The sequence below is a fragment of the Acanthochromis polyacanthus genome, chromosome 19 (assembly GCF_021347895.1).
Source record: "Acanthochromis polyacanthus isolate Apoly-LR-REF ecotype Palm Island chromosome 19, KAUST_Apoly_ChrSc, whole genome shotgun sequence".
NCBI classification, from domain to species: Eukaryota; Metazoa; Chordata; class Actinopteri; family Pomacentridae; genus Acanthochromis; species Acanthochromis polyacanthus.
The window spans coordinates 31,951,358-31,978,337 of record NC_067131.1 but is presented as its reverse complement, the minus strand read 5'-3'; the positions used below and the strand labels follow the sequence as shown (position 1 = coordinate 31,978,337).

At 41.9% G+C, this 26,980-nt stretch overlaps 1 protein-coding gene and 1 long non-coding RNA gene across 7 annotated transcripts in view; one reads left to right on the top strand and one right to left on the bottom strand.

The window, feature by feature from the left end:
• LOC110947555 (kinesin-like protein KIF20B) overlaps positions 1-26,874 on the top strand; it is a 37,765-nt gene extending 10,891 nt beyond the window's left edge. For 2 of the 4 annotated variants that reach the window (XM_051939672.1, XM_051939671.1), the window contains exons 10-31: positions 3,876-3,987; positions 5,102-5,173; positions 5,254-5,400; positions 5,975-6,137; positions 6,537-6,812; positions 7,356-7,462; positions 7,588-7,708; positions 7,786-7,903; positions 12,424-12,485; positions 12,582-12,768; positions 12,849-13,244; positions 14,784-14,908; positions 15,000-15,173; positions 15,258-15,421; positions 16,323-16,465; positions 16,569-16,643; positions 17,684-17,928; positions 18,166-18,258; positions 18,333-18,395; positions 18,740-18,812; positions 19,158-19,297; positions 26,646-26,874. In XM_051939672.1, coding sequence (XP_051795632.1) covers positions 3,876-3,987; positions 5,102-5,173; positions 5,254-5,400; positions 5,975-6,137; positions 6,537-6,812; positions 7,356-7,462; positions 7,588-7,708; positions 7,786-7,903; positions 12,424-12,485; positions 12,582-12,768; positions 12,849-13,244; positions 14,784-14,908; positions 15,000-15,173; positions 15,258-15,421; positions 16,323-16,465; positions 16,569-16,643; positions 17,684-17,928; positions 18,166-18,258; positions 18,333-18,395; positions 18,740-18,812; positions 19,158-19,297; positions 26,646-26,729 — 3,140 coding nt within the window. In that variant the 3' untranslated portion in view covers positions 26,730-26,874. The remainder of the gene's footprint in view (positions 1-3,875; positions 3,988-5,101; positions 5,174-5,253; positions 5,401-5,974; positions 6,138-6,536; positions 6,813-7,355; positions 7,463-7,587; positions 7,709-7,785; positions 7,904-12,423; positions 12,486-12,581; positions 12,769-12,848; positions 13,245-14,783; positions 14,909-14,999; positions 15,174-15,257; positions 15,422-16,322; positions 16,466-16,568; positions 16,644-17,683; positions 17,929-18,165; positions 18,259-18,332; positions 18,396-18,739; positions 18,813-19,157; positions 19,298-26,645) is intronic. The other 2 variants (XM_051939673.1, XM_051939674.1) reach the window with 2 other exon arrangements.
• LOC127531138 (uncharacterized) lies at positions 19,334-20,460 on the bottom strand. 3 transcript variants are annotated; one of them, XR_007938109.1, is made up of 4 exons: positions 20,201-20,456; positions 19,838-19,903; positions 19,706-19,804; positions 19,334-19,507 (listed from the first exon to the last, which is right to left on the bottom strand). It is a non-coding gene; the product is annotated as an uncharacterized LOC127531138 (long non-coding RNA). The 3 variants fall into 3 exon arrangements; XR_007938108.1 differs by having other exon boundaries at positions 19,706-19,903; positions 20,201-20,460; XR_007938106.1 differs by lacking the exon at positions 19,838-19,903 and having other exon boundaries at positions 19,340-19,507; positions 19,706-19,837; positions 20,201-20,447.
• Positions 26,875-26,980: the final 106 nt, after the last annotated feature.

Here is a 26,980-nt window from a genome sequence, read left to right as displayed (position 1 = left end):
TGTTTACTACCTGTGTGTTTACCTGTGTGTTTACTACCTGTATGTTTACTACCTGTATGTTTACTACCTGTATGTTTACTACCTGTGTGTTTACCTGTATGTTTACTACCTGTATGTTTACTACCTGTATGTTTACTACCTGTGTGTTTACCTGTATGTTTACTACCTGTGTGTTTACTACCTGTGTGTTTAATACCTGTGTGTTTACTACCTGTGTGTTTACCTGTGTGTTTACTACCTGTGTGTTTACCTGTATGTTTACTACCTGTGTGTTTAATACCTGTGTGTTTACTACCTGTGTGTTTAATACCTGTATGTTTAATACCTGTATGTTTACTACCTGTGTGTTTACCTGTGTGTTTACTACCTGTGTGTTTACCTGTATGTTTACTACCTGTGTGTTTACCTGTATGTTTACTACCTGTGTGTTTAATACCTGTGTGTTTACTACCTGTGTGTTTACCTGTGTGTTTACTACCTGTGTGTTTACCTGTGTGTTTACTACCTGTATGTTTACTACCTGTGTGTTTACTACCTGTGTGTTTACTACCTGTGTGTTTACCTGTATGTTTACTACCTGTGTGTTTACTACCTGTGTGTTTACCTGTGTGTTTACTACCTGTGTGTTTAATACCTGTGTGTTTACTACCTGTGTGTTTACCTGTATGTTTACTACCTGTGTGTTTACTACCTGTGTGTTTACTACCTGTATGTTTACTACCTGTGTGTTTACTACCTGTATGTTTACTACCTGTATGTTTACTACCTGTGTGTTTACTACCTGTATGTTTACTACCTGTATGTTTACTACCTGTGTGTTTACTACCTGTGTGTTTACCTGTATGTTTACTACCTGTGTGTTTACTACCTGTGTGTTTACTACCTGTGTGTTTACCTGTATGTTTACTACCTGTGTGTTTACTACCTGTGTGTTTACCTGTATGTTTACTACCTGTGTGTTTACTACCTGTGTGTTTACTACCTGTGTGTTTACCTGTGTGTTTACTACCTGTATGTTTACTACCTGTGTGTTTACTACCTGTATGTTTACTACCTGTGTGTTTACCTGTATGTTTACTACCTGTGTGTTTACTACCTGTGTGTTTACCTGTATGTTTACTACCTGTATGTTTACTACCTGTGTGTTTACTACCTGTGTGTTTACTACCTGTGTGTTTACCTGTGTGTTTACTACCTGTATGTTTACTACCTGTGTGTTTACTACCTGTATGTTTACTACCTGTATGTTTACTACCTGTGTGTTTACTACCTGTATGTTTACTACCTGTGTGTTTAATACCTGTGTGTTTACTACCTGTATGTTTACTACCTGTGTGTTTACTACCTGTGTGTTTACTACCTGTGTGTTTACCTGTGTGTTTACTACCTGTGTGTTTACTACCTGTGTGTTTACCTGTGTGTTTACCTGTGTGTTTACTACCTGTGTGTTTAATACCTGTATGTTTACTACCTGTGTGTTTACCTGTGTGTTTACTACCTGTATGTTTACTACCTGTGTGTTTACTACCTGTGTGTTTACCTGTATGTTTACTACCTGTGTGTTTACTACCTGTGTGTTTACCTGTGTGTTTACTACCTGTGTGTTTAATACCTGTGTGTTTACTACCTGTGTGTTTACCTGTATGTTTACTACCTGTGTGTTTACTACCTGTGTGTTTACTACCTGTATGTTTACTACCTGTGTGTTTACTACCTGTATGTTTACTACCTGTATGTTTACTACCTGTGTGTTTACTACCTGTATGTTTACTACCTGTGTGTTTACTACCTGTGTGTTTACCTGTATGTTTACTACCTGTGTGTTTACTACCTGTGTGTTTACTACCTGTGTGTTTACCTGTATGTTTACTACCTGTGTGTTTACTACCTGTGTGTTTACCTGTATGTTTACTACCTGTGTGTTTACTACCTGTGTGTTTACTACCTGTGTGTTTACTACCTGTATGTTTACTACCTGTGTGTTTACTACCTGTGTGTTTACTACCTGTATGTTTACTACCTGTGTGTTTAATACCTGTGTGTTTACTACCTGTATGTTTACTACCTGTGTGTTTACTACCTGTGTGTTTACTACCTGTGTGTTTACTACCTGTGTGTTTACTACCTGTATGTTTACTACCTGTGTGTTTACTACCTGTGTGTTTACTACCTGTGTGTTTACTACCTGTGTGTTTACCTGTGTGTTTACTACCTGTGTGTTTACCTGTGTGTTTACCTGTGTGTTTACCTGTGTGTTTACTACCTGTGTGTTTAATACCTGTGTGTTTACTACCTGTATGTTTACTACCTATGTGTTTACCTGTGTGTTTACTACCTGTATGTTTACTACCTGTGTGTTTACTACCTGTGTGTTTACCTGTGTGTTTACTACCTGTATGTTTACTACCTGTGTGTTTACCTGTATGTTTACTACCTGTGTGTTTACTACCTGTATGTTTACTACCTGTGTGTTTACCTGTATGTTTACTACCTGTGTGTTTACTACCTGTATGTTTACTACCTGTATGTTTACTACCTGTGTGTTTAATACCTGTGTGTTTACCTGTATGTTTACTACCTGTGTGTTTACTACCTGTATGTTTACTACCTGTGTGTTTACCGGTATGTTTACTACCTGTATGTTTACTACCTGTGTGTTTACCTGTGTGTTTACTACCTGTGTGTTTACTACCTGTGTGTTTACCTGTGTGTTTACTACCTGTATGTTTACCTGTGTGTTTACTACCTGTATGTTTACTACCTGTGTGTTTACCTGTGTGTTTACTACCTGTGTGTTTACTACCTGTGTGTTTACCTGTGTGTTTACTACCTGTGTGTTTACTACCTGTGTGTTTACTACCTGTATGTTTACTACCTGTGTGTTTACTACCTGTGTGTTTACTACCTGTGTGTTTACCTGTGTGTTTACTACCTGTGTGTTTACCTGTGTGTTTACCTGTGTGTTTACTACCTGTGTGTTTAATACCTGTGTGTTTACTACCTGTATGTTTACTACCTGTGTGTTTACCTGTGTGTTTACTACCTGTATGTTTACTACCTGTGTGTTTACTACCTGTGTGTTTACCTGTGTGTTTACTACCTGTATGTTTACTACCTGTGTGTTTACCTGTATGTTTACTACCTGTGTGTTTACTACCTGTATGTTTACTACCTGTGTGTTTACCTGTATGTTTACTACCTGTGTGTTTACTACCTGTATGTTTACTACCTGTATGTTTACTACCTGTGTGTTTAATACCTGTGTGTTTACCTGTATGTTTACTACCTGTGTGTTTACTACCTGTATGTTTACTACCTGTGTGTTTACCGGTATGTTTACTACCTGTATGTTTACTACCTGTGTGTTTACCTGTGTGTTTACTACCTGTGTGTTTACTACCTGTGTGTTTACCTGTGTGTTTACTACCTATATGTTTACCTGTGTGTTTACTACCTGTATGTTTACTACCTGTGTGTTTACCTGTGTGTTTACTACCTGTATGTTTACTACCTGTGTGTTTACCTGTGTGTTTACTACCTGTGTGTTTACTACCTGTGTGTTTACCTGTGTGTTTACTACCTGTGTGTTTACCTGTGTGTTTACTACCTGTATGTTTACTACCTGTGTGTTTACTACCTGTGTGTTTACTACCTGTATGTTTACTACCTGTGTGTTTACTACCTGTATGTTTACTACCTGTATGTTTACTACCTGTGTGTTTACCTGTATGTTTACTACCTTTGTGTTTACCTGTATGTTTACTACCTGTGTGTTTACTACCTGTATGTTTACTACCTGTGTGTTTACCTGTATGTTTACTACCTGAATGTTTACCAATATGTTTACTACCTGTGTGTTTACCGGTTTACCTCAGACCTGCGCTGGGTCCAGGTGAGCAGCTCTGAGGAGGCCTACAGGGTGATGAAGATCGGGAAGAGGAACCAGAGCTTCTCGTCCACCAAACTGAACCATCTGAGCAGCAGGAGGTGGGCTTCACCTTCAGATACGGTTTAGATCAAACTCTAGTTTCAGCAGCAGCAGACGGGAGGAAGTTAAATTTTAAACATAGAAACAGGAAGTGGTTCATTCAGACATCCAGGAATATCTGCATAAAGAATGTTAACAGATCTGAACTTTAAAGCTCCCTGACAGCTCACTGTCCTCTGAAACCTGTTGGTGTGATGTCTTCACCATTACTGTTTATAACCCAGAAACTGGAAAGAGTTTTCAGATGTCCAACATTCTGACAGTCCCTGAATGCATCGCTTAGCCTAGCATAAAGACTTCAAATGGGGCAACTGCTAAAATAGCCTAGCATGAAGACTGGAAGAGATTCGAAGCAAGGGGAAACATAAAGATTCGAAACAAGGACAAACTGCTAGCTTAGCCTAGCATAAAGATTCGAAACAAGGAAAAACTGCTAGCGTAGCATAAAGATTTGAAACAAAGGGAAACTGCTAGCTTAGCCTAGCATAAAGATTCGAAACAAGGAAAAACTGCTAGCGTAGCATAAAGATTTGAAACAAAGGGAAACTGCTAGCTTACCTTAGCATAAAGATTTGAAACAAGGGGAAACTGCTAGCTATGTTAGCATAAAGATTCGAAACAATGGGAAACTGCTATCTATGTTAGCATAAAGATTCGAAACAATGGGAAACTGCTGGCTGTGTTAGCATAAAGATTCGAAACAATGGGAAACTGTTATCTATGTTAGCATAAAGATTCGAAACAATGGGAAACTCCTGGCTTAGCCTAGCATAAGACTTCAAATGAGGCTACTGCTAAAATACCCTAGCATGAAGACTTCAAATGGGTCAACTGCTAAAATAGCCTAGCATGAAGACTGGAAGAGATTCAAAACAAGGGGAAAAAGGTAGCTTAGCTTAGCATAAAGATTTGAAACAATAGGAAACTGCTAGCTTAGCCTAGCATAAAGATCTGAAACAAGGAAAAACTGCTATCTTAGCTTAGGTTAGCATAAAGATTAGAAACAAGTGGAAATTGCTAGTTTAGCATAGCATAAAGATTCAAAACCCTACCGTGAATAAAAACCCATTTAAGCTGCTAAGCTCAGAGTGTTGAAGCTGTTTGTCTCTGCAGCCACAGCATCTTCTCCATCAGGATCCTGCGGGTGGACGACGTCGGGGTTCCCAGAGTCCTTGGCATCAGCGAGTGAGTCTCATTAATCCAGCAGCAGTGGGGGTTTGCCTGCGGTTTACCTGCACAGGTTCATGACTGTGTGTTGTGTTCAGGCTGGCGCTGTGCGACCTGGCCGGCTCGGAGCGCTGTTCTCGGACCCACAACACTGGTGAGAGGCTGAAGGAGGCGGGAAACATCAACAGCTCGCTGCTGACGCTGGGGAAGTGCATCAGCGCCATGAGGCTCAACCAGAACGCCAAGTAGGACCTCAGAGCCACGCAAGAACCTTATCCTAATCAGCAGCAACACACAACCAGTCACACTAAATAACCATATCTGGAGTTTGGAGTTAAAGCTACAGCATTTTCTTCATATTTTCAGTGTCTTTCTTTAAAAAGTCACATTTAATACAAACATTGTTATTATTCAGAAACTCTTTACCCGAATAGAACCACAACAATAATAGTATCTTATAATTATATAATAATAGTTGATCCATGTTGGCGCCTTGTGGAACTCCAAAGACTCTTTAACAAACCAGACCTCTGCAGGTCTGAGGCTTAAACTACTGTTTTGTTTAACATAAAATTCCAGTAGTGAGTTATTTATTCTAGAAAATGTTAGAAAACCGTGGAAAATGTGGATCAAAATTTCCTCAAACATCCAGAGTTCTTCACTTTACTGTCATAGAGGAAAGAAACCACAAAATATTTACATTTTCAATTGGACTGTTTTGATTAAAATTTAACTCAAAGTAGTACGGCCCTCCATCCAGTTTAGACTCTCCTGGCTCTGAGGATCAAACACCTGAAGGCCTGTATCTGTCCTCTCCAGGTTCCAGCACCATGTTCCCTTCAGGGAGTCCAAACTCACCCACTTCCTGCAGTTCTTCTTCTGTGGTGCTGGCCAGGTCTCCATGGTGGTCAACATCAACCAGAACTCGTCCTGCTTTGACGAGACGCTCAACGTCCTCAAGTTCTCGGCCCTCGCTCAGAAGGTCAGTCCTTAGAAAACCGCCAACACCACAACATTTATCAGCTCCAAACTGGAAAAGCAGAAATAAGCCTCATATTTCGACATGTCTGATGGTCCCTGAATGCATCTTCTGAACCAAATCTGAGCTTAAACTGGTGATATTCTATTAAAATCTTCTTATTCTGTGTGTGTTGATCTGATTCTCCAGGAGCAACTCAACATTCAGAGAGTTTCAGGTTGAACCGCAGGCGGTGATTTCTGTTGCATTGCACGCTCACTTCCGCTTTTGATGACGTATCGTGCTCAGACGAGTTGCAGCCCTAGACTGATCACATAATCAATACCTCTGTATATATGTCTAAGAGTAAACACTGGTATTTGTGTATTTCTGTGTCTCTCCTCCTGACTCCCACCTGTCCAGGTGGTGGTTCTGACCTCCAGACCTCCGGTCCTGGACGACGCCTCCCACAGGGCGGCCATGGAGCTGTCCATGATCATCGATGAGGCCGACCGGCGCAGGAAGGGGTCGGGTCGCGGCAGGAAGAGTTCACTGGTCGCCTGGGAGACGACCCTGGAGGACGTGATGGAGGACGGCGAGGAGTGGGAGGAGGAGGAGGAGGAGGAGGAGAGCCTGATGGAGGGGACGGTGCTGGAGGGAGGAGGGGAGGAGGACGTAACCATGGAGGAGGAGCTGAAGGTAAAACTCACCTTAATTATTGACTGATTATTGATCCACAACCAGCAGGATCAATTCACTGTAACAGCTACAATAATCAGTGATCAGTTACTGATTGGTTCTCCTCTGCTCACAGCAATTGATCGTTACAGAAAACCAAAGATTCACCTAATGTTGGTGTGTTACTGTGTTGATGTTTGTGTGTTTGTTTTTGTGTTTGTGTGTGTTTACGTTGGTGTTTCTTTGTATTCCTGTGTGTGTGTCTCTTTGTGTGTGTGTGTGTGTGTGTGTGTGTGTCTCATTCTGTGTGTGTGTGTGTGTCTCATTGTGTGTGTGTGTGTGTGTGTGTGTGTGTGTGTGTGTGTCTCATTGTGTCTCATTGTGTGTGTGTGTCTCATTGTGTGTGTGTGTCTCATTGTGTGTCTCATTGTGTGTGTGTGTCTCATTGTGTGTGTGTGTCTCATTGTGTGTCTCATTGTGTGTGTGTGTCTCATTGTGTGTGTGTGTCTCATTGTGTGTCTCATTGTGTGTGTGTGTCTCATTGTGTGTCTCATTGTGTGTCAGCAGGAGGGCAGGGAGGCGGCACTGCGTCTGGTCCTGGAGGCTCAGATCAGGGAGGAGGTCAGCGCTGAGTTCATGGAGCTGTTCAACAAGATGGAGAAGGACTACAGGTAACAGGACCTCTGGTCATGTGACCACGACAGGCCCTGAGGTCACAGTGAGGTCACAGCGAGGTCACAGGGCTCCACCTGGTAGACATGTAATGTTTTAACGTGATGTTTGTGGTTGTGATCAGCGAGCGTCTGGAGAAGGAGAGGGAGATCCTGGAGGAACGAGCAGAGAAGAGGGTGGAGATCCTGAAGAACCTTGTCAGCAAGACGGTGGACCTGTCTGCCACCAAGACTGAGGACAGCAAGGTAAGGAGACATGTCCATTGGTGGTATTGATCACTGGTATTGATCACTGACTGCTGCTGGTGTTGATCGGCTGTTAGGAGGAGCAGGTGGTTCTGTTGGAGGGAATCATCAGCTCAATGACTGAAGACCTGGAGAAGATCAGAGAGGACGCTCAGACCGTCCACCGCTGTCTGACTGAACAGACACAAGCAGCAGGTACACACACACACATCTCATGGAAATATGACAAAATACACCAACAGAAATGTTCACATTTGGTTAAATTTGTCCATTTCCTCCTCAGTCTGGCTCTTCTGGTTTCAATCTTCTGGTTTATCTTTGACTCCTCTGGACTCTGTACCTACCGCCAAGCATGGAGGGTGTAGGGCTGGGCGATATGACCAAAATTTTATATCTTGATACAATATACATCACGATATAGCATATTTTTGCTAAATTCCATGAATGAATGGGACCGGGCAGCGGCATACCTTACAGAGCACGGTAGTCTGATCCTTGTCGGTCTTTTTAAATCCAAACCACCGCCATACGACAGAAGTTCCCCCTCTTTTAGGTACAAGCTCATCGGTTTGAGCTGGTTGTTCCTCATCTTGTTGTTTAGATTGTTCTTCTGAGTCGAGTCCACCGTCTTCCTCCATAGCTGTTTATGTTTTAGCCGCGTGTTGACAACTCCTCAGTAAGGAAAGTCGCTATTGGCTGTATTAAAAGTCGCTAAATGACATCATCACCTAATTTGCATATTTCCCAGTTTGCATGTAATTGTAATCAACGTTGTAGGAGAGAAGAATAACGTTGTGGAAGAGACCAAAAAGTGAATATAAAACACCCAAAATATGTTTTTGGACTAGAGGCTAAATGCTGTGGTTTATTTTAGCATGATGGTGAAGAAACATTTTCATTTATATTCAGGGCTTAAAGTTTTCTGGCGCTGCGCCGGATTTCCGGCGCATGGAAGTGTACCATTTAAAAAAATTCATCCATCTCCGTCCCAAAGGCTCCAAGCATGTGCGTCATTGTGCATTCAGTTGCTCCGCTTTAATCAATCAAACTCCAAATCCTACATTAAAAAATAGACACCTTCTGTCCAGGCATGCGACTTTCTGATAGAACTTTTATCCAATTACAGTTTTCTAACTGCGAGTGCGCATCGACTGCTGGGCCACGATATGCTGCCCCCTCTTGGTTCGGCATCGTCAGTGCTGCTGAGCCACTGATAAGAAATAACAGTATCCCACAAACAAAATCCAAATTTGTTGGTGTTTTTTGTAATTATATTTAAAGGGAATTACCGGAAACACATTGATATATATTGCATATTATTTATTTTATTTCTGCTTGGACTGTATACCCATTCCATGTGTCCCAGCCCTGTGGCTGCCTGGTCTCTCCAGAGCGCACGGAGCTCCAATCTGTGAGTGGTGCGGTGAAGAATCGAGCAGCTGATCACTGGTCAATAGCGTTGGAGCTCGTGTTTAGCCCAAAGACGCAGATACTAAAGTTTGCTCAGACTTTGTGTGACAGAGGAGAGAGGATGTGTCTCTGCTGATTAACAAAGAGAGCAGCCGCGATCCCTGAGCCGCGGTGTGTTGACTCGCCCCATTGGCGTAAGTGCGTCAGTGGCGATGCGCGTGCACGCCCCACAGTCCCCATGGTTTCACCACAAAATAAAAACAAACGGGCTTAGGTATTGAATTTAAAAAAAGTAACAAAAACAGAAGTTGATTTTGTTTGATTTCTTAATCTTTAAACATTTTCTATGTGTTTTACAACGGCAAAGGAAAAAAAAGAAACAGCTATTTAGTTTGCTGGATTTTATTTTGAAAGGAAAAAAAATCAAAGATCAAGCCATACCGATTTGTCCCATTATTCTACTCAGAACATCTGTTTAGTTAAATATGCACAAACTGAATGTAGCTTAGGTGATATGAACCTTTTTTATTTGAGGACATATAGGATGTTTGTAATAATGAGTTAAATAGCTCTCAACAGATTTTCTGACCTTATGCATCTGAATGATGTCTAGCCACAAACAAAAACTCTCCAATCTCAAGCAAATATTATTAGTAAGAACAGAATGAACGTATGGGTTGTGTGAAATGAATAATGGATAGGTATTTAAATAAGAATGTTCTTAGGCTGCTTTTCAACGTTTTTTCTTCCCAAAATATACATAAAAAATAGAAACATTTAAATTGAAAGCCAACTGAACAAATTATACAGTGAATACATTTTTCCCTTACCAAAAACAAACAAAATGTGTGTCAGTTCAAGTTGAAAATCAAATGATTTAAACTAATCACACAGATTACTGAGGTGTATCAAATGAGCAGTTACTAACATGTGTATGTGTGGTTATGTGCTACAGAGGGCTTCTTAATCAGATCTGTGTGAGAAATGGGCTGACTCCAGAGGAAAAGGCCAGAGTAGAAGTTCTTCAGCATGAGCAGTCCATTGCCACCAGGACCCAGATAAACCAGATCAGGAAGGCCCGAATTTCTTTGCTAGTTAGAGTTTGAGAGAGTCAGCATCATGATCAACTTATTTATATTGTGAGGCAATAACTAAAATTGCATTAAAGAGTTAATACTCGTACTTTTATTACCTGCTTAAATACAAAGTCGGTATAGCAAGTGACATATGACAGTTTATTCTCTTGTAGTGTTCCAGAGAATATTAAACAAGTTCATTCTGTTGTCTGTGTTTTACAGTTTATTTCAACAAACAACATTTTGAACATGTTAAAAAGAAAATGTTCAGAAAATTCACAAACAAAGCAAAAAAGAAGAAAGAAATGACTTTTTCAAACAGTATTCTCCAAGCACTTAATATTCTCTTGAGACTGACACTTGAGATAATGTTGTCAGTAAAAATGGTGCCTTATGAAGGAAAGCAGCAGAGTTTTGTAGCAGTTTTGTTGTGGTTGGTGTTTTGAGTTCTTGTTAAATCTACTGAAGAGATAAAAAATTATTAAAAGTTATTAATAATACATGTACTTGATTTTCATGATTTTTCCCCTTTACACTAAAATAAATCTTTGCAATTATAGTGATGTGGTATTGAAACATCAGCACAAAAAAATCTGACTTGGGGCACTTTCTAAAATGTCTTACGTTTTGGCAGTAAGGTTTTACATTTGAGCAACAATAAAATAGTGGGATCATAATGGGCATTATTACCACCAGATGACCTCATATTTGCTCTGAATTAATAGAATCTCATATATATTGTGTTTTAGTGAGTTTTAAAACACATTAAATACGTTTATTGACACTATAAATTGGATCTTAGAAGTTCAGGCTCAGGATTTTTTCTCACTTTAAACCCTGTATATTCCATTCCGTAAGTCTGGATGGGATCTGTAGTGACTGTGCATGCGTGATTCATCTGCCGTCTGGCCGCGGAGTGATGTGGGTCTCCCCCTCCCCTCACTGGGTCTGCTGTGGGGTTACTGGACTGACAGCCTGTGCTCTGGGAGGGGGAGAAGCTCACAGCAGCACCTGCTGCTTGTTGAGGACAGTAAATGCAGAATGATCCCAGTTTTCCTGTCAGAGTCTCCAAAATGGCAGAAAAAGTCGCTAGATTTGTCGCTAGTCGCTTTTGACAAAAAAAAACGTCACTAGGACGCTTTGGAAAGTCGCTAGATTTAGCGAGAAAGTCGCTAAGTTGGCAACACTGCCACGTGCCAGGGCTTGCCGTAAGGCACGTCGGTGACGTAAAATACTGCCGTAAAGCGTGTTCTGCGACATTGTAGTCGATCAGTATCACTCAGGAGAAGTTAAGAGGTCATAAAACTAAGAAAATTAGATCAACACAACTTTCTACATCAACAAACTGGTGATTGTTTGGTAGTTTGTATATTCATGATCCTGCAGATTTCCAGAAGACCTTTAATAAATCTGTCTTATTCTGTGAGACAAGATTCAGGTGTTTAAGGGTGCTTTCACACCTGTTAGTCCGTTAGAGTGGTTCGTTTGGACCCAAAAGTTGTTACAATGTTGCTAATTTCAACTGGTTCAGTTCGCATTCACACCAGTGTTTTCGCAGTTGAACCAACTATGATGAATGTTATATCTCCCCCCGGTCGTTTGGCGGCGCTGTTCACAAAATAAGGTGTTTTAGATGACGTAGTGAACGCTGATTGGCGCAGCATGTGAAGAGGGAAAAATCCCGGAAGAAAACATTCCATGGATCGAGGTTTATTCGTAAACAATGAACTATGCTCTCCTGTTCGTTCTTGTTGCCATATATTCGTATCATTGCTTTATGCAGCAAGCACAAATACTGCCGTTGTTCCAGCATGAAGCTCGCATTCGGTACGAGAACATTACACAGTCGTTTTTGGCTACGGAAGCTCCCGTAGACCAAAAAGTCTGCTGCACCATCAAGCCGGTCTGAATGGAGACAGGTTTGTGTTCTCACCAGGAGCGAACCGAACTGGAGTTCACATAGAACCGGACCGAGACCACCTCTCGAAGGTGGTCTCGGTCCGGTTCTTTAGTCCGCACCAAAAACATCTGGTCTGCTTTCACACCAGCCCAAACGAACCGTACTTGCTGGTGTTGCGTATGTGTGAAAGCACCCTTAATGACTCCATCACAGAAGCTTCAGATTTGTAGGCGTCATTGGGAGCTCAGGAACAGGAGGAACACTTCCTGTATTTCTACCTGCAGCTCTTCTGTTGATCTAACCTGGACTTTGCTGTGTTTTACCTGCAGAACTGGAGGCGCTGCGATTGGAGAAGCCGCAGTCACATGACCAGCTTCAGGAGGCCAAAGAGGTGCTTCAGACCAACATCTTCTTCCGTGGTGTCTGCTGAGTCCTGCTCCTCCTCCTGTTTCTCACTGGTTTGATGGTTTTTGTGTTTTTCTACCAGAGTCTGGAGCAGCAGCGGCTGAAGATATCTGAGCTGATGGAGCTCTGTCAGCAGAAGGACGGCATCATCTCTGAGCTGAAGGCCGCCATGGACAGGAGGAGGCCAGGAGGAGAGGAGGAGAGCCGGAAACGCCAACGAGACTCTCTGGAGGACGAGGAGGACCGAGGAGGACTGGCCAAGAAGAGAGGTGAGAGGAGGAGAGAGGAGAAGGTGGAACAATGGAGGGTTGGAATGCAGCAGCTTCATTCTGGTGGTGTTTCTCCTCAGTGGTTCTGGAGGAGGAGATCTGGAGGCTGCAGGAGGACAACGACAAGAAGGAGGAGACCATCATCGAGCTGAGACAGAGGGAGGAGAGATGGAGGAACCAAGAGGAGGAGCTGGAGAAGGAGAAGACGAAGATGGAGGAGGAGCTGAGGAGATGGAAGGAGAAGCTTGAAAAAGAGAAGATGAGGATGGAGGAGGAGGTGAAAGAGGAGAAGACGAGGATGAAGGCGGAGCTGGAAAAGGAGAAGAAGAAGATGGAGAACGAGGTGGAGAAGCTAGAAGAGAAGCTGGAGAAGGAGAGGGTGAGGCTGGAGGAGGAGCTGAGGACACGAGAAGAGGAGGTGGAGGAGCTGAAGAAGGAGCAGGTTTTTCTGGAGCAGAAGGTGCAAAAACTTGCAGGTAAGTTTTATCCTTTAAACACAAAATATGACAGAAAAAGTTTTGAATGTTCAAAAGTATGTTCCTCCTCTGACTCCATGTCCCTCCTCTCTGACTCCTTATTCCTCCTCTCTGACTCCTTGTTCCTCCTCTCTGACTCCATGTCCCTCCTCTCTGACTCCATGTTCCTCCTCTGACTCCTTATTCCTCCTCTCTGACTCCATGTCCCTCCTCTCTGACTCCATGTCCCTCCTCTCTGACTCCATGTTCCTCCTCTCTGACTCCATGTCCCTCCTCTCTGACTCCATGTCCCTCCTCTCTGACTCCATGTTCCTCCTCTCTGACTCCTTATTCCTCCTCTCTGACTCCTTGTTCCTCCTCTCTGACTCCATGTCCCTCCTCTCTGACTCCTTGTTCCTCCTCTCTGACTCCATGTCCCTCCTCTCTGACTCCATGTTCCTCCTCTCTGACTCCATGTTCCTCCTCTCTGACTCCTTATTCCTCCTCTCTGACTCCTTGTTCCTCCTCTCTGACTCCATGTCCCTCCTCTCTGACTCCATGTTCCTCCTCTCTGACTCCTTATTCCTCCTCTCTGACTCCATGTCCCTCCTCTCTGACTCCATGTTCCTCCTCTCTGACTCCATGTTCCTCCTCTCTGACTCCTTGTTCCTCCTCTCTGACTCCTTGTTCCTCCTCTCTGACTCCATGTTCCTCCTCTCTGACTCCATGTTCCTCCTCTCTGACTCCTTATTCCTCCTCTCTGACTCCTTGTTCCTCCTCTCTGACTCCTTATTCCTCCTCTCTGACTCCATGTTCCTCCTCTCTGACTCCATGTTCCTCCTCTCTGACTCCATGTTTCTCCTCTCTGACTCCATGTTCCTCCTCTCTGACTCTTTTTTCTCCTCTCAGACTGCTTTGTTTCTCCTCTCTGATTCTTTGTTCCTGCTCTCTGACTCCTTGTTTCTCCTCTCTGACTTTTTTCTCCTCTCTGACTCCTTGTTAGTCCTCTATGACTGTGTTCCTCCTCTCTGACTCCATGTTCCTCCTCTCTGACTCCATGTTCCTCCTCTGACTCCATGTTCCTCCTCTGACTCCTTGTTTCTCCTCTCTGACTCCATGTTCCTCCTCTCTGACTCCATGTTCCTCCTCTCTGACTCCATGTTCCTCCTCTCTGACTCCATGTTCCTCCTCTGACTCCATGTTCCTCCTCTGACTCCTTGTTTCTCCTCTCTGACTCCATGTTCCTCCTCTCTGACTCCATGTTCCTCCTCTCTGACTTTTTTCTCCTCTCTGACTCCTTGTTAGTCCTCTCTGACTGTGTTCCTCCTCTCTAACTCCATGGTTGTCCTCTGACTCCTTGTTTCTCCTCTCTGACTCCTTGTTTCTCCTCTCTGACTCCATGTTCCTCCTCTGACTCCATGTTCCTCCTCTGACTCCTTGTTTCTCCTCTCTGATTCTTTGTTCCTGCTCTCTGACTCCTTGTTAGTCCTCTATGACTGTGTTCCTCCTCTCTAACTCCATGGTTGTCCTCTGACTCCTTTTTTCTCCTCCCTGCTGTAGATCTGGATGAGTGTCCGAACTGTGACTCTGTGTTTTCGTCTCTGGAGTCGGAGCAGAGGGAGTCATCCAGACTGCAGAAGGAGAACAAAGCTCTGGTGAACGGCATCTTCCAGCTGCAGACGGAGGTGCTCCTCTTCTCCTCCTGCTGATCAACCTCAAGACTTCTTCTCCTCCTGCATCCAACCTTCTTCTTCTAATCCTTCTTTGAATCTCCAGGTGACCAGTCTGCAGACGCAGCTCAAACAGCAGACTGACAGGTCTGACAGCCTCTCAGAGGAGTTCAGCACCACTAAGACCCGCCTCCAGGACCTGGAGAGCCAATCAGAGGAGAAGACCAGCTCCATCAACAGTCTGACGCAGGAGGTGGAGCGTCTGAGACAGGAAGTCAAGGTGTTTTCTCGCTGTGATCTCAGACTGAACCAGGACTGGATGGCTCAGGTTAGGGTGATATTGATTACTGATTGGTTGTTCTAGGAGGAGGAGGAGGAGGGGCGGAGCAGCAGCAGTGTTTTCCACACCGCCATGGAGGAGCTGAAGAAGGAGAGCCAGGAGGCACTGCAGAGGTCGGCTCAGAAATCACAGCAAATAGAAGAACTGCAGAAAGAGAAGAGACAGCTGGAGGAGACACTGAAGCTCAGGTGATCAATACTGATCAATAATGCAGCTGATCAATACTGTTATTGATCAATACACAGCTGATCAATACTGTTATTGATCAATAATACAGCTGATCAATACTGTTAATCATCAGTAATACAGCTGATCAATACTGTTAATCATCAGTAATACAGCTGATCAATACTGCTACTGATCAATAATACAGCTGATCAATACTGTTATTGATCAATAATACAGCTGATCAATACTGTTACTGATCAATAATACAGCTGATCAGTACTGTTATTGATCAGTAATACAGCTGATCAATACTGCTACTGATCAATAATACAGCTGATTAATACTTTTACTTATCAATAATACAGCTGGAGACAGCTGGAGGAGACACTGAAGCTCAGGTGATCAATACTGATCAATAATGCAGCTGATCAATACTGTTATTGATCAATACACAGCTGATCAATACTGTTATTGATCAATAATACAGCTGATCAATACTGTTAATCATCAGTAATACAGCTGATCAATACTGTTAATCATCAGTAATACAGCTGATCAATACTGCTACTGATCAATAATACAGCTGATTAATACTGTTATTGATCAATAATACAGCTGATCAATACTGTTAATCATCAGTAATACAGCTGATCAATACTGCTACTGATCAATAATACAGCTGATCAATACTTTTACTTATCAATAAAACAGCTGATCAATACTGTTAATCATCAATAATACAGCTGATCAATACTGTTAATCATCAGTAATACAGCTGATCAGTACTGCTACTGATCAATAATACAGCTGATTAATACTTATCAATAATACAGCTGATCAATACTGTTATTGATCAGTAATACAGCTGATCAATACTGTTATTGATCTGTTCACTGACACCCCTGTTGTCGTCTCCTGCAGTGAGAACAGGTGTTCTGAGCTCACTGAGGCGTTGACCAATCAGAGAGCAGAGTTCTCTCGTGTGAGGGCGGAGCTTCAGTCTGAGGGCGGAGCCCTGCGAGGCAGACTGGAGGAGATGGAGAGAAGGGAGGAGGAGGCAGCAGGTGAGGACACACTCACCTCTAGAGAGCCCACCCACAGAGAGGGAGGAGACCAGATGCTGGCTGCTGATTGGCTGATGGATGTTGTCGTGTGTTTGATTGGCAGAGCTGCAGCGAATCGTCTCTGAGAAGGACAGACTTCTGGAGGACAGCCTGCAACAGGTTGAGACGCTGAGACGAGGTAACCAATCAGAGCTGATGGGGGGGCGGAGTCACACCGACAGTCATCAAACTGACAGCTTCTAAATTAGAATATGTCTTTAAGTTATTTAAATTCTTCAGAGTCTCCAAATGTGTTTCCATCCTATCCTCTAAAATATAAAAATACTGCGATGGAATAAACGTGAAAACAGGACAGAGGAGAAGAGAAGCTGTAAACCTGGAAATAATTCTTTAAAAATAATTATTGTACCAGTGGTCCTCAGACTGTTACTGTCAGGACCTCCTTACCTCAGTAACCCTGAGGAGCAGATATTTGACCAAAGAACAGTTTCAGGACAGATTTCTCATCAGCCGTTGTTGACTCCATGTGCTTTATGTTGGTTCTGATTAATAATAAAATAATAAACTGTAAACCGTCCGTCCTGTTCAGGAGCTATATCCAGATAGAACACGTCCTCCTGAAGCTTTAATATTTATTCACTTATCAGTTTCTGAGACGTTTTAGTGGAGCCACTGATAGGACTGAGAATGTTCGTCACAAACTACAGCTGCAATAAATCAACACCTCTAAAACATTAAATAAAATTTTGGAACCGTCTTTCAAACCTCAATATACACACACACACACACATATTTATGTATGTATATATACATATATATTGATCTATATTTATTCATATATATTTATAGTGACATTTTGCCTGTCCTGCCTCAGGGCTCCACCAGGGGGCCCCCTCCACTCTTTCAGAAACACCGTTCTACTCCAACACCTTAACTTCTTCCACTTCTCCAAAGTTTAAATTTCTTCTTCATCTCCTCCAACTTCTTTGTTTCTTTAGATCTTTTTAGTTTTGATGTGTTCAATAGAAAAATAAAGAAAATCACCAAAATGAGTGGATTTGTCCAAACTGAGCATAAAAACACATGAATGTGATGTAACTCTCTGCAGGTTCATGTTTCTGAAGCATTTGATCATTTCTTTCACATTTTTGGACGTTTTTACGGGTTCCTTCAGTGTGTGGAATGTGTTGAACCTCTCTGGAATCTGTTGGTCCTCAGAGCTGCAGCGTCTGAAGGAGGAGCTGCTGAGGAGGCAGGAGGAGGAGAAGGAGAACCTGGTGGAGGACAAGAAGGTGTCGGTGGTGGAGGAGCTGAAGGAGGAGCTCCAGAGGCTGCAGGAGAGGAGGAGGAGGCAGCAGACGGGGGAGGAGCAACAGGAGGGGAGGCAGTTCCAGGCCGTGAAGAAGGAGGTGGAGAGACTGAAGAGGCTGAAGGAGGAGACTCACCTGCAGGGAGACACTCAGGTGAGTCTGTGTTCCTAATCAGAGTTCTATCTTTAGACTGGAAAGGTTTCCAGACTTCCAAGTCCTTGAAGTGCATAGAGGAGAACGTCTCCTGGAGAAAGGTCTAAAGCAGGAGAGCTAACCAGGACTGATCCCAGTTAGACCGTGAGAGGAGTCGGAAAAAACGACAGAAATATTTTTATTAATGTGTAACTGTATGTTTAGTTAGCTGCAGCTCCATCTTTTCTTCTCCATCAGGTCGTCGGTGTTTCTCCTCTGAGGTCCAACATGGCCGACAGGAAGCGGACCCACAGGACGACGTGCAGGAAGAGGAAGAGCTGCGAGGTGGAGGTGACGTCTGGATCTCTGCAGGAGCTGCTTTCTGAGGAGGCTTCAGACCTCTAACATGTCCTGTTGTGTTTCAGGAGCTGGTCTTCAGCGAGAACAAGAGGAACAGACCGAGAGCAAACACCCGCAACACCAGACAGGTGAGTCTGAGCGGACGGGTGGGAGTCTGAGCGGACGGGTGGGAGTCTGGGCGGACCGGTGGGAGTCTGGGCGGACCGGTGGGAGTCTGGGCGGACGGGTGGGAGTCTGGGCGGACCGGTGGGAGTCTGGGCGGACCGGTGGGAGTCTGGGCGGACCGGTGGGAGTCTGGGCGGACGGGTGGGAGTCTGGGCGGACGGGTGGGAGTCTGGGCGGGCGGGTGGGAGTCTGGGCGGACGGGTGGGAGTCTGGGCGGACGGGTGGGAGTCTGAGCGGACGGGTGAGTGAGAGTCAGAGAAGACAAGTATGAGTCAGAGCAGACAGGTAACTGTTGTTTGTGCTGCAGGAGAAACGAGACGGAGCTCTGCAGAAGATCGGAGACCTGATCCACAGCTCACCCTCCATCATCAGCAGCAAAGGTCAGTGTTCACCGTCAGCCAGCAGGGGGGCGACGCTGCACTGTGGAGCTTTAGAACTAGAGTTATTTATGACAAAAAGGAACCAACAGTGAAAATGATGTAATGACAGAATAATAAAACAGTAAAGATTGTATTTCTTTATTTATTTTACAGTCATTGAAAAACCTTCATCTACCATTGTCTTTTTGTGCCCATTTTCACTCACATTTTGTTTACTTTGTGTCTTTTTTATTTGAACTTATTGATTTTCTCTCTCATCAATAACCTAACAGATTGAAACCGATAGTTTCAGTTGAAAATCGTAGTTTAGCTGTTGGTGCCTGAAGCTTTCTCTCGTCTCTGCAGCTAAAACCATCATCGGTCTGGTCAGCGGACACTCGGTGGAGCAGGACACGGTTGTTTCCACGGCAACCAAACCCCGGCGAGGACGCAGGAAGCTCTACAAGGCAGGAATCACATCACCGCTGATCGACTCACCGCTCATGGTGAGTTCTTCTATTTCTAGAACCTTCTACAAGGGACGTTCTCCTCTAGGGACTTCAAGGACCTTGAATGTTCTAAGTCAGACTAAGCTTTAAGACTGGAAGCAGGAAAGGAGAACGTTCCTTGGAGAAAGTTCTAGAGTAGACCTACCGACACCTGGAGAAAGTTCTAGAGTAGACCTACTGACAACTGGAGAAAGTTCTAGAGTAGACCTACCGACAACTGGAGAAAGTTCTAGAGTAGACCCACTGACAACTGGAGAAAGTTCTAGAGTAGACCTACCGACACCTGGAGAAAGTTCTAGAGTAGACCCACTGACAGCTGGAGAAAGTTCTAGAGTAGACCTACTGACAGCTGGAGAAAGTTCTAGAGTAGACCTACTGACAACTAGAGAAAGTTCTAGAGTAGACCTACTGACAACTGGAGAAAGTTCTAGAGTAGACCTACTGACAACTGGAGAAAGTTCTAGAGTAGACCTACCGACACCTGGAGAAAGTTCTAGAGTAGACCTACTGACAACTGGAGAAAGTTCTAGAGTAGACCTACCGACACCTGGAGAAAGTTCTAGAGTAGACCTACTGACAACTGGAGAAAGTTCTAGAGTAGACCTACCGACACCTGGAGAAAGTTCTAGAGTAGACCTACTGACAGCTGGAGAAAGTTCTAGAGTAGACCTACTGACAACTAGAGAAAGTTCTAGAGTAGACCTACTGACAGCTGGAGAAAGTTCTAGAGTAGACCTACTGACAACTAGAGAAAGTTCTAGAGTAGACCTACTGACAACTAGAGAAAGTTCTAGAGCAGACCTACTGACAACTGGAGAAAGTTCTAGAGTAGACCTACTGACAGCTGGAGAAAGTTCTAGAGTAGACCTACTGACAACTAGAGAAAGTTCTAGAGTAGACCTACTGACAACTGGAGAAAGTTCTAGAGTAGACCTACTGACAACTGGAGAAAGTTCTAGAGTAGACCTACTGACAGCTGGAGAAAGTTCTAGAGTAGACCTACTGACAGCTGGAGAAAATTCTAGAGTTCTAGATCTACTCTAGAACTTTCCACAGGGGACGTTCTCCTCTATGGACTTCAAGGACCTGGAACTCTGGAAATATTCCCAGTCTGAAGGTAGAACTCCTGATCATTGATAAAGTTACTGGAGATGAAGAACCAGAACATCACGATTTGATTCTCACATCCAGTTTCAGAGAATAATCCTGAACAGAAAACAGATTTAGTCTTGAGACTGTGACACCTGGAGATTGTAAAACTGACTAAACGGTGCAAAAATCACAAAAATGTTCAAAATTACACAAAGCTATTCACAAATTATGCAAAAATGGCCCCAAAATCACTTGATAATAGTTTAAAATTAGACAAATGTGATCTGAATGAGTCAAAAAGAGTCCTTAATGACCAGAACCACAACTCATATGTTTTCACTTTTGAAAACTGTTCAAAATGATACTAAAGTCATCCAAAATTACACACAAGTTGCCCTAAATGTCTTAAAATTTGTCCCACGTGAGGAAAACGTGCCCACAGTGACGCACAAACTGTTCTAAATGATCTAATATGGTCTCAAATGATTCCAATACCTGCCCAAAATAATACTATGTTTATGTTTATGTTTATTCATTTGGATCCCCATTAGCGACAGCATAAGCTGCAGCTATTCTTCCTGGGGTCCTAAAAAATTACAATGGCATACTATTCTAAAAATACAATCACTCAATTAATCAAACAATAAAATATTTCACATTTAAATCAATCAATTAATCAATCAGACAATAAAATATTTCACATTTAAATCATACTGTAGTTTAAATAAACAAGTGTCATCATAAAATGACACTGAAAATTACAATAGCAAACAACAGTTCTTCGTTCAGACATGTATTTCAACAGAGCTGGTGATTATATTGCAGAAAGAAACTCTTTCAGTGCACTTTTGAATTTTAAATCATTTTCAATTGATGTAATCTCTTTGGGAAGTAAATTCCATTCTTTCATGCCTCTCCAAGCAAAGGTTCTTTTTATATAGTTGTTTAATATTTTAGGTAAAGTAAATTTGTTTGCAAAGGCATGTCTGGTTGGATAGGAGTGTATGTCAGAGCTTAACATTAGTTTTTGATAAAGTGTCAGAGGAGTTTTTGTTAGAAAAACCTTCCTACACAAACACAGTACAGAATATTTAAGTCTGTCCTGAACCGTTAGCCAGTTTAATTTTCGATGCATACTTTGAATGCCAGTATAATAATTACAGTGCAGCACAAAACGTGCTGCTCTATTTTGTATAATTTACACATTTTTAATATCATCTTTGGTGCCATTAGACCATACAGTTGGACAATAATCGAGGTTTGACAATATTAAAGCCTGCACAATCACTTTTTTTATTTTGGTTGTCAAGAAATATCCATATCTTCTGATCATAGAAATCACTCTTCCCATTTTGGCACACATTGTCTGTATGTGTTTTGACCAAGATAATTTATTGTCAACTGTTATCCCTAAAAGCTTTGTTTCATTAACTTGCTTAATTACAGTATCTTTTATTTTAATATTTAATAGAGGATTTTGATTAACAGATTGACTAGAACCTATAATAATACGAACTGTTTTGGATATATTCGGAACCAGTTTGTTGTGGATAATCCATTCAAAAGCTGCATTTAACTCTGCCTGTAGGACACTGTTTAATTCTTCCTTAGTTGATGCTGATGTATATATTGTTGTATCATCTGCATACATAACACTCTTGGCCTCAGACAAAGCTAGAGATAAATCGTTGGTATAGATACTAAACAACAAAGGACCAAGGCTGCTTCCCTGTGGTACTCCACATGCCAGTTTTAAAAAATCTGAGTAACAACCATTGAAGAAAACAGCCTGACTTCTATCTGTTAGGTAGTTGTTGAACCATGTGGTTGCAGTATCATCAAAACCATAGGCCTCCAATTTCTCAATTAAAATTTTATGGTCTAGTGTATCAAAAGCAGCTGAGAAATCTAGCATCATAACAGTCAGAGCTGTAGCAGTGGAATGCCCTTTTCTATAGGCATGCTGATTAGGAACTAACAATCCAAAAGTACTAAAATAGCTTTTTACTTGTTTGTATACAATATTTTCCATGATTTTACTAATTGCTGTCAGTAAACTTATTGGCCGGCTATTTTTGCCGGATAAAGGTTTCTTTCTATCTTTTAATATTGGAATTATTTTGGATTTTTTCCACTCTTGTGGGCAAATTCCAGTAGTGAAGCTTAGATTTATAATGTGAGTGATAGCAGGCGCTACTCGATCAGCTGTCATCTTCAAGAAATTAGCGTTCATTTCATCAACACCAGGTGGTTTAATTCTAATACTCAGAATCATTTTTTCAACTTCATTCACCGTTACTTTTTGAAATTTAAAAGTGCAATTTTTGTCCTTCATTATTTCATTTTGAATGTTTAGGTGCGATGAAAAATTAGCATTTGGCATTGCTTCTCTAAATGCATTTACTTTATCAATAAAATAATTATTAAAATAATTTGCTATACTCACTGCATTCGTTAGAAATTTACCATCAACTTCAATGAAAGTGGGATTAGACTTTTTCTTTCTTCCAGTTAAATCATTTATCATATTCCACATTTTTCTGTAATCATTCTTATTATTTTCAATTTCTTTCTCATAATACAATTTCTTTTTTGTCCTGCTGAGTTTAGTAACATAGTTTCGTAGTCTTCGGTACATGTTCCAATCTTCTAAGTTACCAGTTAATAAGGCTGTTTCTTTAGCTTGTTTTCTTTGTTTCATGAGTTGCTTCAAATCCTTATCCAACCAAGGTGTATTAATATTTTTTACTGTGAACCTTTTTAGGGGTGCATGTTTATTTACTACATGCATAAATTTCTTGTTAAATTTACTAAGTGCATCGTTCAAATTTTTTTCTGCAAATACATTAGACCAACTTAGATTTTTAGTATCCCTCTTAAACACATCCTGATCAAAAGTTTTAAAAGATCTTCTGTAAACGATTTGAGGTCCCACCTTGTTCATTTTAGTTTTTCTAACTGTGATAACTAAATTATGATCACTAAAAGATACTGAAAGTGAAGTAGTATTATAGCATAGTTCTGGAACATTGGTAAAAATGTGGTCTATACAAGTTGATGGTACCATCATTTCTCGAGAAAATTCTTGTTGGTACTTTAACTAATTGTACAAGACCATTTGCAGTCGTAGTATCACATAATTTTACTGTCATTGAACAGCTTTTGGACATCCAATCAATATTTAAATCTCCCATGGAAAATATTTCAGACCCAAAAGTGCTACAGTAAGTCAACATCTCAGTTATCTGAGTCAAATATTTACAATCTGCACTTGGAGGACGATAACAGCATCCAGCCAATAGAGGTTTTGCATGCGCTAAATGCAGTTGTATCCATATGACCTCAACATCGTTCCTCATCAGGTCATCCCTGATTCTCACAGGTATCTGATTTTGAACATAGAAAGCCACACCACCGCCATATTTATTTCTATCCCGTCTAAAAATGTTGTATCCTTGGATATTCAGTTCATTATCATCATATGTATCATCTAATTTAGTTTCAGAAATAGCAAGTGCATTTAGACTCTGGGACTGTAAAATGTTTGCAATTTCTATTAATTTATTCTTAAGGCTATTTATATTAATATGTCCAATTTTAAAACCTTTAGCCATCATTGAGAATTTCTAAACACTGACAGCGTTGAGTAACTATAAGTGATTTTTAGGGATGGTACTGCAGGGATATGTACTAAAGTCTTCATGTAGAAATGAGACCTTTCAGCACACTAGAACTGATTCTTAAAGGATGAAATGTGTTTTTATATCCATCAAAAACTATTAGTAATGACTTGAAACTTGTATGAAATTTCACTGGAATTGTCCAAAATGACACAAATATCTAAAATTACATGAAATTGTTACAAATTGTTGTTAAATTGTTGCAAAGGAGTCAAAAATAACCTTAAAATGTCACGAAAGTGACATGAAAGACATCCAAAGTTACTCAGATGTGTCCAACATGAATTTACATATTTTTGTCTTCATCTTGTGACACCTACTGAGTTGTCAGGAGCAGGGCTGTAGGCTGAGCTTTTTCACTGGAATCACAGGTGCTCCTAAATGAAAAAATTTAGGAGCACAGAAAAAAATTTAGGAGTGCTATGAATTTTCACTATGAATCGCACAATTTTATTATTAATATTCACACAACAAGCCAAGCAGTAGGCTCAGTTCTTTAACACAGAGAACATCCCTGTCCCACATCTTTTTGTATTCAAGTCGTCCTGGCACGCTTGGCTGAGTTCATCCAGCGGTCCACTGCAGGACTTGGATCAAAGTCCTCAAAACATGGCCCCTCCAAGCTGATCCTCATGAGGTGGTGGAGACTGCAAGGCTGCTTCTTTTGGAGCCCTTTATGCGGTTCTGCGTAGAGAAGCCCCTCTCGCACTGGCCAGCTGAAATGAGCAGCACCATCATCAGCTGTTTTCCTGTCAGGTTCCAAAATGGCAGAAAAAGTCGCTAGTTTTGTCGCTAGTCGCTTTTGACAAAAAAAAGTCGCTAGGACGCTTTGAAAAGTCGCTAGATTTAGCGAGAAAGTCACTAAGTTGGCAACACTGATCCAATCGACAGGCGTAGTTGACGTTACCTAGCTGACTGTCGTGAGGGGACCTTGTGTGGCTCAGACGTTAGCGCGCATCATTACGTTTTGTAGCGTGCCAATGTGAAAAAAAGTTGTTGAAGAAGAAGGTGTAGGCTATGACTTTTAGTTTGATCCACTTTGTGTGGATTTATTTTAGGAGCAAAATGCAAATGATAGGGTTGACATCTGTACTCGCACGCGTGCTCACTTTTTATTTTTTCTACTCGCACCGATCTATTTTTAGGCGCATATGCGAGTGAAACGCTCGCACTGTACAGCCCTGGTCAGTAGGTATATTCTAGGAGTTTTCGTTGCAGTTTTACCTATTTCATGGTAATTTTGGCCGTTTTGTGGTTATTTTGCATGTTTTTTGTGCCAAATTTGAGTCTTTCTCCCAGTTTCACCTGTTTTGTGGTAGTTTTGGTGCTTTACATGGTAAATTTAGTCATTTTTGTGGTGATTTTCCATGTTGTTCCTGGCGTATTTCATTTCAAGGTAGTTTGGGCTTTTTTTGTGGTAATTTTGTACTTACCTACAACTTTAGTCAAGACGTAGGTAAACTCTTGAACGCAGGCGTGAACTAACCGTGACGTCACCCGTTGGTTTCAACGGCGAGAAAATGAAGCCCAGATTTTGCTACTTCCTGGTCGCCGTTTTGGATTTTTTGGAGCCAGTGACGTAAAAAGCGTCATCAAACAGACTGGACCGGAGAGCAACTAGGGGCAGGATTGGCTGAGGACTCTCTTATCCCGCCCACATTTTACCACAGAGGCTTCTGTTGCTGTCTATCAAGTATAGCCACGCCCCCTGGCTCCGCCAACTTTAACGATTTATTTAAAATTCAGTATTGATTTATTTTAAGATCGGCCACCTGATCTCTCATTTTGACCATGAAAACTAACGGGAAAAAAATCCTGAGCTGTAGAACATCAGTCTATCAAATTTTATTTTTTCCAAAAATGAATTGGGGTCTATGGAGAAAAAGCTTTTTGGAGCCAACCCTAGCGGACGGCGTGATATTGCAAGTTTTTGAAACTTCCGGGTTTGCTTCAATTCTGGAGCCAGATGCTACGTCCATCTTTATATACAGTCTATGCTTGAACGTCTTCTGTAAAAATTTCTAGAGTAGATCTACTGACAACTTTGTCAGTAGATCTACTCTAGAACTTTCTCCACTTGTCGGTAGGTCGACTCTAGAACTTTCTCCAGTTGTCAGTAGGTCTACTCTAGAACTTTCTCCACTTGTCGGTAGGTCTACTCTGGAACTTTCTCCAGTTGTCAGTAGGTCTACTCTAGAACTTTCTCCACTTGTCGGTAGGTCTACTCTGGAACTTTCTCCAGTTGTCAGTAGGTCTACTCTAGAACTTTCTCCAGTTGTCGGTTCGGTAGGTCTGCTCTAGAACTTTCTCCAGGAGTCGTTCTCCTCTGTGGACTTCAAGAACCTGCAACTCTGGAAATATTCCCAGTCTGAAGGTAGAACTCTGATCATTGATAAAGTTACTGGAGATGAAGAACCAGAACATCACGATTTTATTCTCTGGTTGAGTTTTAGAGAATAATAACTCTGAATATGTGATCAGGTCCAGTTTGTTCTGAACATGAAACTGAAGGAACCGTCGATTCTAAACCATAACTTTGTGTTTGATGTGATGTTTTGTTGTTTTCATGTCAGACATCTGGAGCCGCAGAGGAGGAGAAGGAGAGCGATCACCTCATCATTAAGAGACAGCTGCGCTCCAAGACCTGTAGGAAGTGACATCATCACTGTGAGATGGCTGTCAGACTCTTTAGCTCCAGCCTGCTCAGAGTCTCCAGGTTCCAGATGTCTGTACAGTTTTTTTTTAATCTTCTCTAGTTCTGTAGTTTGTGATTTTTAATGTTTCAATAAAGATGTGACTGAACGACGCGACGCTTTTCTTCACCACCTCCTCCTCCTTTGGTCCACCTCACTGATGGAAGATTTCTGAACATTAGAACCAGCTGATGTCCTGTAGCTCCACCTCAGAC